This window comes from Macrosteles quadrilineatus, unplaced genomic scaffold (assembly GCF_028750875.1).
Source record: "Macrosteles quadrilineatus isolate MER2022 unplaced genomic scaffold, UCM_ALF_1.0 Scaffold_2__2_contigs__length_208266976, whole genome shotgun sequence".
NCBI lineage: Eukaryota > Metazoa > Arthropoda > Insecta > Hemiptera > Cicadellidae > Macrosteles > Macrosteles quadrilineatus.
The window spans coordinates 134728048-134739370 of record NW_026542595.1 but is presented as its reverse complement, the minus strand read 5'-3'; the positions used below and the strand labels follow the sequence as shown (position 1 = coordinate 134739370).

General features: G+C 33.3%; 1 protein-coding gene across 1 annotated transcript; it reads left to right on the top strand.

Annotated features, from left to right (window-relative positions):
• Positions 1-270: 270 nt before the first annotated feature.
• Positions 271-11116, top strand: LOC128987229 (uncharacterized). The gene is made up of 5 exons (XM_054407976.1): positions 271-382; positions 3559-3598; positions 5499-5917; positions 6763-6805; positions 10590-11116. Exons 1-5 carry the CDS (start codon positions 347-349, stop codon positions 10994-10996), a joined length of 945 nt encoding a protein of 314 aa, XP_054263951.1. The 5' UTR covers positions 271-346; the 3' UTR covers positions 10997-11116.
• The last annotated feature ends 207 nt before the right edge of the window (positions 11117-11323 follow it).

Genomic DNA, 11323 nt, shown 5'->3' with positions numbered 1-11323 from the left:
ATTGATTCGCCTATTTGAAACTGTAACTTATAAAACATACCCTAAAAAAAATAAAGACGTAGTTGCATGAATTTTAGTTAATTAAACAATTTACATTAATGTTAATTTTCAAGCACTTCTTAACGGAGTTAAATATGTTTGACCACTATTATTACTAAATTGAGAACATACAATTTTTAAATTTAAAAATAGGACTGTAGTTTCAGATGGTACTCCCCACCACTTGCACAGTACGTAACTAACATGGCTGATAATTTAATAACCAGGTGTGTTTGATAATTGTTAAGATCGACTTCGTTATGATCAGTTAGCTTCTGGATTCGATAGAATCCAGTCATATGAAAACATGAAGAATCTTTTGCTAGTATCTATTTATTTTCTGGTGAGTTAGTTTTATTTTTTTGAAATACATTAATTCATTAGCTTCACTGGGATTGAAATATATGATTGTATACGTATCTATAGCATATGAATGATTGATTTATTATTTTCAATGTTTTAGTGTATTTGTAACTCTTGTAATTTCACTTACAATTTAAAATGTCATAGTGAACATCATTTAGACTGTGAATTACACTAACGTTTTAGGTGTTATAAAATTTGCATGTAATTTATTTCAAATAAAAAAAAATTTAATTGTAAATTTGAATGAAATAAGGTTATTTTATTTAGTGTTTAATGTGTGTATACTGTACCTTGTGTATACTGTACTAAACTAATACGTGAAACAATATATATTAAAATACCCCCTCCGCAGCAAACCTGCAGACTAAGAGAATTTTAATTGGATTGGATTTTCAATTAGATATATTTTAAATTACATAAGGCTTAACTGATGTTCAATATAGGTTTGCTGCTACACGGAGGGTAATTAAGTGTGTAAAATATTAATAGCTTAGTATAAAATACAGTAAATAAATTTGCCAAGTTTGATAAAAATATATTCTTAAACAAGCTAAATACAATAGTTTACTTATTCTCAATAAGAATAATATGGAAATTTTAAATTTACAATATTTGTTATTTCCTCTGTAATTTCTAACCGTAAAAGTAACACTATATTATTAGTTTTTTTTTTTTAGTTTTTAAAAATATTTATAGAGAAATTGGGAAATTAACTAATTTTTACCCCATGAAACCCCGTTCTAATAGTTTTAACGAACAATAATGCTGGTTCGTGAACTCGTTCATGTTTATCCCACCCTACACCTTCAAGCCAAATTGCATTAAAATCGGATAAAAACTACTCAAGTTATCGTGTTCACAGACGTATACATATACTAGGATTGATTTCATTGCGGTAAAAGCCAGTTGAGCACTCACGTTTTATAGTTTTTAATAAAGATATAAATTAAAACAACGATTATAGATAAAGTACAACTGTTTCATCAATTTAACTTATCAATTTCGCTTAGAACTATCAACATCTATAATAAGTTCCATAAGTAAAATGTAGACATGTGTAGATACATCCTTTGTATTGGTATTTTTCTATGTTTGCTTGATATTGTCATTAGGTGAACCCACAGTTTTAGTTGAACCCGACCAATCGACATTTTCTCAATCTTGGCCAGATTTGGCAATATAGGCAGAAATAATTCCATATTTTATTTTATTTTAAATATAGCAGATTTATTTTTTTCTAAGACTTACCCAGAGAGAATTGCAAAAATAGTTTTCATACATATGATATAAAACCGTATAAAGTCTGTTTTTTACTTTGTACTATTTACATGTCAAGAACATTGTTTTCAAAGAAGTGTTATATATTCAATTATCTCAAAACATTGCCATTCTAACAACTCATTTTAACTCATTATTAACTCATTTTAAGAACTCATTAGTTGTTCGTGCGTTTTAGCCATTTATAGCTCGTCTTCATTTTCTACAAACGGGCAATTTTGAGAATGCATTCTGAAACTGTCCTTAGTATGACACTGTTAAGCGAATTAGGTCATTTCTTGTAAAACAAAAACGTAAAAAACTACTTTAGGCTTACTTACTTGGGTAATTGTATACCGCAAGTAGTTGCCAACATGCTGATCAATACAACATGACGATCATGTGTGTTACCAAAACGATACGATCATTAAAAAAGATTTCAAATTTTACAATGGTTTGGGGAGTATAGAATGCGTAGTTCAAACTCAGTGGTAAACCGCGTATTTTGTTGATAATAGCCAACTTACACAAACATAAATTTAACAATAAGCTTTATAAGTTCAAACCAGCTTATTAAAATTCTTTGTTTTAACTACCATTTACATAAGATCAATACTTGTATATAATTTACATCGTATATTTTTGCTATTAAACACATATGGTCATAATTAGTTGACATTGGTACACTCAAACGTTTCCACATGAAACACCCATTATATTGGTTTAAATTTCACAATAGGATAAGAAGTTTACTTGCACTGTTTAAAGTATATAATAAAACCACATGTTCAGTCTACTAACATTAACATATTGATTTTAGAATACCCAGTTATTAAAAACTGCTGATTTATATAGTTGTTTTAATCCCCAATCACTTAAGATAAATATAATTTGTTATAACCTAATTAATATTACACAAATAAAATCTGTAAAATACTGTACCTATTCGATCAGTGGTAGTTTTCAAATGGCGTATAATCCTTTCTATGTATTATTTGATCAGTGGTCATCATCCGAATTTTTTCCCTTTATACTGTGTTTAGGTCGTATATTAGCCTTAATTAATTTAAACACATAGTATGATTCTTTGTTTACATAAACGTATTTATTTTGTAAGCTTCATGGCAACCCATAAGTCCAAAGTTAAAATTTAGAAACTTAAAGTTAGTTACAAATTATACAGGTATTATCAAAAAATTATTTTTTTCATCTTAAGCCTTCCAAACATTTGTCAATACAACCTTCGTAAGTTTGGTTGAACTATGTTCAGCCGTTTTTAAGTGATCATGTTAAAAAGTTTGCATTGAAGCCAATCTCAAAGAGCTTCGCTACGCTCCTCTCAATACACATTTTAACGAATTCAGTAGTGTTTTTGACCTCTAAGGACATCAAAATGTAAATGGTCTTAACGTGCCACCTACGGTAATAACTTCTCTATAGGGAAATTTGCTTAAACAGAATAAAGTTTACAGAATCAATACTCGTATAAAAGACTGTATGAACTGTTCTTTATATGTGTGAATTATTTATCACAAATAATAGCATGACCTATCTAGCACAGGCATTTGGTGAAGTACGGAGAACTAACTTCTGTATATTCTATCCAGATTTACAGAATATTTTAGGCATAATATGTTGGTGTATTTGTGTGCAAATATTTGTGACGGATGCCACGCAGTACCTATGTTGAATTGTTTCCGTTCACAGATATATCATTATTAAACTGTTAAAGGCCTTAAAACAAATTTTAGCCTATATTATTGTTTGTTCTGTTTCAAATTAACCAGGGTACTTCTACAATTAATGTGTTAGAACATGTTTTAGTAATTAATAAAAACATTTAGATTGTAAGCCCATAAAATAAATATAAAATGGACCATTATACTTATGTTTTAGGTATTGTATTGGGAATGTGATGCTGGAAACGATGGTCTAGGTAAGATATTATTTATATTGTAATTCAGAAAATTTTTAACTTGCCTATGGTTATAAAAATTGTATCGGTTAATTTACTAGAAAAATATTCAATAAAATTAAAATTTTGTTCATCCACTTTCAACAAAATTATTCGTTTAGTATTTGCTTAATAATAGTATAACTAGATTTTAGGGACTACTGTATTTTTATTTTATAGTTACAAAACTCATTTTATTCCCACATTATACACAGGGTGTTTGTTATGGAACCAAAATAATTACAACTACAGACGAAATCAGGTAACTTTTAGACCATTTTAATGTCCAAGAAGTGATTATCATTGGGCAGAAAATACTTTTTATATAATCAAAAAGAAATGTTTTTGTTAAACAGTTGGAAATAATAAGTTGGGCCAAAGAACATCAATATGTCGTTATTCATTTTGTACACAATATACACGAATAGTGTCAATACAATAATCATAAAAAAACTAAGATCTTAGTACTAGGTACAAGAGTCAACGGAAAAAATCATTTATCTTTGATAAAAAGAATTCTTTTTCATTCAAAAGAACTTTGGAAGTTGTGGTGGTTGGTGCTGGGCAGACTAGGCATTGGCTTCGACGAGCATCTGTGCATTGCAGTATGGTAGTTGATGTGGAGGGAGTAGAACCATAGATACGGTACAACTCCCTTGACGTTTCTTTGCGCCGGGGACCCATGATCATAGTTTGGTGGTTCTTTCCATCAGAAACCTCTTCCTTCGGGGACCTTGTCCTTCAGGAAGCTCTTCCATCTTGGACCTAATCTATTAGAAACCCTGGATTAGCACCTAGCGTAAAAGTTCAGTTTGAAATTATCACAATCCTTTTTTATATGGTTATAAAAACAATACAAATAAAAACAAAGTACCTATCTTTCATATTACATCCGTACAAAATTAGCTTTACCCAAGATGGAAATTCCGCAAGAATTGATTGGTGAACTGCTGAAAATGGGGCAATCGATCTTTCATGCTCAAGCTACTCGAGTCCAGCATTTCCAAGCCGAATGGCTAGTCTGGTTTTTTTTCTTGGCTATCAAAAAATTGAAATGGACTCTGTGCTTCTCCTTATTTTATTTCAGCGTTCGATTAGCTTCAAAGGGCCAAGTAATTTTTTGTGTATGATTTAAACCACGCTTATCACCATATTACCTTGAGTCTCGACCTCTCACTGCATTCTCTGTCCTGTGAGATTTGTACCAACTCACAAGAGGGGGGCCAAATATCACACGTGACTTAAGAAATTATTTTATATTTTCATATAATAATAATTTTTATCAATTCATCAATTTTCTCCATCCACGATGAAAAATAAATATTTACTTATAAATGTCCGTGTTTTTTCGAACATTTTGAATAAGAAATAAATAAAACGAATAGAAATTATTCTTTTCCTACAGTTACCTTACAATGTACATGTTCTCTCACTGATTTTAGAAAGCATTTTTTTTTTAAGTGGCCAATTCGCTCATCAGTGAGACAATGTTAAGATTGTCTCACTCTAATTACTTTGTCTCACTCCAGATTTGCAACGTGAAGGCATGAAATAGTGAGCGCGTTTAAGCAGGCAACGTCGTATGCGCGTGAAATACATTGGCAGCACTGGCTGTAAATCAGCTGGTCAGCTGTTGTACTGTTGTATTTGTCACTTCACATTAAATGTTATATTAAAAGTTTACTTCTGTGTAAAAATAGGTTATGTTTCTTCACCAATTTATTTGTTTTATGGTAACTGTAGGAAAAGTATAATGTGCAACTCGAGTTCAAAGTACAATTGCTCACTTTTCTCACTAGTCAAATAACACACAAATAACTATAGGCTGTAGAATTTCCGTGATTGTGTTATATGTTGTTTTCACATCCACATTTTATTCCAGTTTTACGAGACTGGTGGCTAGAGAAAGGAACAGGAACACAAATCGTATTCACTTCGGAGGTGCAGAACGCCAAAGAGGCAGAGTATCATAGCGACGACTATGGTGGTATAGAGGGGGATATTCGCATAGTGTGTGGACAATACAAAGGCATGGTAAAAGCTGATATCTACAGGAATCATGGAGTATGGCTGGATTCTATCATCTTGCATGATTTCAAAAATGCTGCGTGTAATAAAATCAGAACATACTGTCCTGAAATAATAGTGACAAACACCGAAGCAACCATAACGTACACTATGCATAACAAAGGACAGTTGAAATGTAAGAAAAGAACGTATGCTATAAATAAGAAAAAAATCTATGCTCTAATAGACCGTAAAGAGCTTGAAGATGTTGAATGTCCCGAAAAGGCGAAAATTGTAAGTCTACTGTCGAGCTTAAGTTTTTTTAGTTAGGGTGATGTTCAACAGTGATCAATACATTTTCATACGTTATGATCCATCGATCATTCAACCAATTATCAAGACTTAAAAAACTAACACAATATAAGTTGAGTAATGGGGATACGTACAATAGGAGATCCGGTTTTAATACGTTTAGCCAAGATAAACATATTTAGGGAAATATAGAGCCGTCCAACGACCAATTAAAGGTCCATGACGACATTTTATCGGTGATGAACTATACCTTGCATTAATTATACTTGTGTCAAATATTATAATTCTGTTGAGGCTGGTATACTAACGAGATTTAAACTATAAAACACCTTTCTATTGTGCAACTATAGAAACTGCACTCACTGGGTGTAGGCGGGGAATACTTATTTTAGTATGTTCAAATATGTACTATATGTTCAAAATCTTTACAATAAGGGATATTACCTTCATCCTTTGCTTTACAAGTGGCTAGTTAGTGCTAGCTTTCAGGAAAATAACGTTCTGAATCGATGACGCTTATTTCGTTCTAAATATAAACATAAATATTACGTCTATCATCATCTAGCCTTTGGTAGGGAAAAATGATATATTCTCAGGTTTTGCGGGCACAATGACCAAAAGTTATGCTTTGATGAATTATTAAACACCAATAGGCTCACTTTTTGCAGAAAAGATGTCAAACAATTAGAGTAAGAATATCAATATCAATAATAATTCAATAATAATATCAATATCAATTATATGGTTTGTTACGATTTAAAAGAAGTTCTCATGAAGTTACATATTTATTTGTTTTATGATACATTATACGTGTTTTTTTTTTATAGAATCTAGGTCCACATTTGAATGACAAGGCAGATTTTGGTGTAGGTGAGTTAAGAGCTATATATATACTTATTAAAATCTATTACCTATTACCTATATGGGAAATTCGTAAAAAAGGAATACCTATCTTAAACAATTGTTGTAATTTTGGTAATTTATTTAGAAAAAAAAATTATTAAATTCTTTACTGAAAATGTTTTTTGATAATTAAAGAAATGGCTGTGAGCTAGTAGGATAGATGGGAATCTTAAATTTGTTGAGTTTTGTTGTTGATTGTTTTTAATTGTTTATTACAGCTCGTTTCTTTTAAATGGCCAGTTGTATTTTAACTTTCCTCCATGGTTTTTCTTGTTGTTAGGTAGAGCTGTGAGCCACTCCTCGTCCCTGCACACGGGATCACGCTTCCGATTCGTTTGCCTGGGTGCAGGTGCGAGGGCGTGGTTAATTAGGAGGCGAGTTATTGTTTAGATAATTTTATTTGGTTAATCGAGGTTTTGAATGACTGATATAACAAGAAATAAATTGTAAACAAAACACGACCTCTACAGTGCACCGGACAGAACTAACAATAAAACTGGCTTCAGCTGCCCCATAAGGATGAGAATAATTATTATAAACATAAAGAATTATTTGCTAATATAATGGTTTAAATACCTTCAGTTACCAGTTTAACGACAGTCGGCTAATATGACCGAGGTTTCGGCACGGAGTTATGCCATCATCAGGCGGGCCAGTTTGAAATATTCAGTCCAATGGACGTCGTTAGGTTAAAACTACTAACAGTTCACACAAAACATACACACGAACATATATACATTGAACGAGCGGTACAGGTATTTACAGAAAGACAACATTTTTTGTAGGTTCACCGGCCGTGGCGGGTGGCATCCATATACCAATCCAACAAACAATAACAAACAAAATCTTCATATTTGACGAACTCATTAATACTGAAGCAGCCATAAAATTTATCTGAATAACGTTACCAATTACGTTATTTAGTAAACAGAAAATAAAGAATTGTCATGAGAAAGAATCACACGCCCAAATCGTTAATCTATAACATGGAAAGGTTCCTATTACTATGAGTATAAAAGAAAGGTTAACACAAAACGGCGCTATAATGTTGAAAGTTGATAAGGGTAATTCTATTGTAATAATGCCCCATAACTAGCAACGTTATTGACTTCATCGTAAAAAATGACATAAAACTAATAAACAAGGATCCCACATTAAACTATAACACAGCAATAAAAATGTATTTAAAAAATCTGGTTTTTAATTGTTGCATAGATTAAAGACTTGTTGTCCTAAGCTCAACGAGTTAAGAAGGATACCTTGAAAGTATATCATTAGTTTTATGCCTAGAAAGATTGAAAATTAAGTTTCAGTTATGGTTTCAGTTCCTTATAAATAAATTATTATTACATCTACATAGTAAAAAAAATACGTTTTGGGAAAACCCCCGTGGTCTGAAAATACAGATAGTGTCACGGTGCGTGGCGCCTCGCTGGAGCATGCGCACTGAGAGCTTTCCCCAACTACGCCTCGATATACGGTACTGTACCGTCGGTACAGTCACGTTCAAATACTAAAGTTGTGAACTAGCATCAGCTGTCAAATTAGTTTGCTTTATGTTTACGTTTTTGTATTTTTCTGTCTCTCTCGCACTGCCTCCCCTACACGCCAAACACGGTGAAACGGCGGATACCTCGTTGTGTCTTAGTAACATTCCTATATATAATACGAGTAAAGTTTGAATACTTGTCAACTCGATCTGGGAATCGGCTCTAACAAAAACGTTTATATTTACGGAATAACTAAGTTCTGTGTCAAAAATAAGTTCTAGACCAGTGGTATAGCCAGGAAAAATCTATATTCGCCATAATATGAGTAGGCCTACAAACTTTTGAAAATTTAACATGGTCCTTATGAGAAAACATTCCACCATTATTGTCATTTTGTTTACATTTTAAGACAAAACGTGGCGTTCTGTACCCACGGGCACCTCAGCTTGCGCATGCGCAGAAGTTCTCTATCCACAGTATACTAGCAAAACAAAATACAGTACAAAAGGAAAAACATCAGTTGTTACTATTAAGCAAAGATTAAACTGAACTCGATACATAGTAGTCAAGGGTAGCAGTGTGGAGTGTGGGATCTGTTTATGATGATTAGATTACGGTATCTGAAATTTTAAAATGCAATGTAAAGGGAGAGAAACAGGTCCATGCCGTTGGAAGTGGTGAAGGAAGTAGTCAAGGCGAGTAGTCCGGAGTGTGGGAACTGTTTATGACAATTAGATTAAGGTATCTGCAATCTTAAAATGATATGGGAAGGGAAACATGTCCGCGACATAGGAAGTGGCGAAGGAAGTTGTGAAGGTGGGTAGTCCGGAGTGTGGGAACTGTTTTTGAAGATAATTTTAAGGTATCTGCAATCTTAAATTCTATGGGATGGAAGGGAAACAGGTCCGCGACGTAGGAAGTGGTGAAGGAAGTAGTCAAGGTGAGTAGTCCGGAGTGTGGGAACTGTTTTTAAAGATTAGATTAAGGTATCTGCAATCTTAAAATGATATGGGAAGGGAGGGAAACAGGTCCGCGACGTAGGAAGTGGTGAAGGATTTAGTAAATGAGAGTAGTCCGGAGTGTGTGAACTGTTTATGACGATTAATTTAAGATATTTGAAATCTTAAACTGCTATGGGGAGGGAGAAAACAAGTTCGCGACATAGGAAGTGGTGAAGGAAGTAGTCCAGGCGAGTAGTACGGAGTGTGGGAACTGCTTTTGAAGATTAGGTTAAGGTATCTGCAATCTAAAAATTATATGGGGAGGGAGGTAAACAGGACCGCGACGTAGGAAGTGGTAAAGGAAGTAGTCAAAGCGAGTAGTCTGGAGTGTGGGATCTGTTTATGACGATTGGATTAAAGCATCTGCAATCCTAAAATGGTATGGAAAGGGAGGGGAACAGGTCTGCGACGTAGGAAGTGGTGAAGGAAGTAGTACAGGCGAGCAGTCCGGAGTTCGGGAACTGTTTATGACGATTGGATTAAGGTATCTGCAATCCTAAAATGCTATGGAAAGGGAGGGAAAAAGGTCTGTGACGTAGGAAGTGGTGAAGGAAGTAGTAAAGGAGAGCAGTCCGGAGTGCGGGAACAGTTTATGACGATTGGATTAAGGCATCTGAAATCTTAAAATGCTATGGGAAGGGAAGGAAACAGACCCCCGTTACCCCTAAGAGCAAAATTATCAAAACTGACCATAATTATTGTAGCCCTTCATTTCTAAACAAGTTGCCGCAAACCGATTTCAAATATCTCTAATATTTAAATAGCTAAAGAGGGTACAAGTTAATTTTTTTGTCACCCTCATAGTTATTTGGATTTGAAACGTTTTAGGGCGCCATTTTGTTATTAGTGAGCCGATTTTGGTTTTCTTTATGTCAATGTTTATGTTTCGTCAAGACCTGTAAAATGATACCAAACTTGACTATACTTGTCATTTGAAAAGTTTAAGCTACCCCCTACCCCCGCTACTCCTAAGGGCAAAATTTTCAAAATTGACCTTAATTATTGTAGCCCCTCATATCTAAGAAGGTTGCCGCAAACCGATTTCAAATATCTCAAATGGTTGAAAAGTTAAGGGGGGTTGCAAGTTACTTTTCAGCCACCCTGTATATTGAACATGAATTCAATCTATAGTATATTTTTATCCGCCTAACTTCTGACAAAAAGGATTCGCTTTCCTCAACGTACATGCCGTATAATAATATGTGAATTGTAGTTTTATACTAACATATATGGTGTTTCAGTAAATATTTTCATTTTCAGTAAATATTTTGCCAAGTGGAGTTGGAGTGGACTTGGAATACTTTGAAAACATGAAAAATTATCATTTTTCAAGAAGAAGTACACAAACTAAGACTCTGGACTCTGGACCTTTACTTAAAATACAATGTAAAGCTTATTGCCATAAAGACCAAGGTACAGAAGATACAATCGTAATAGCATCACTTGTCCAAACCTCTGGCTTAGTAGTGGAAAGATTTAGAGTGACCTCTTGCAGTAGCCGCAGTAGCTTACAAATCACACCTTCAACAACCACCTATGGATATAAAACGATAATTGGGCTCGAGAATAATAAAAAATATGAAAGAGAAATCAAACTGGAAGATTTGGAAGGTAACGAATACTATACTGCAAAAACACTGACCGTTGGAGACTTCAAACCTAAATAACAAGACTATAACGATGTTATTCAGAAGATAGGCCTACGGAAAATCTATTCCTAAAATAGGTCTAATCACATTTTCCAACACAATAATGTGTTATCAGGAAATAAAATGTCATAGCCTATGGTTGTATTCTTTCATTTAAGATTCCATTAATTATCCGTTTGAATAAACAAATAATCATATTTTACTTACAGGTTTTAATTCAATCAAAAATCAAACCAAAAAATAATAAAATAAACAACAATCTGCATTAACATTTAGTCTGGTTGGGGGGCCTAATATTTTGCTTTTAAAAAACTAACCACTGACACAGAATACTGGTCTGTGATG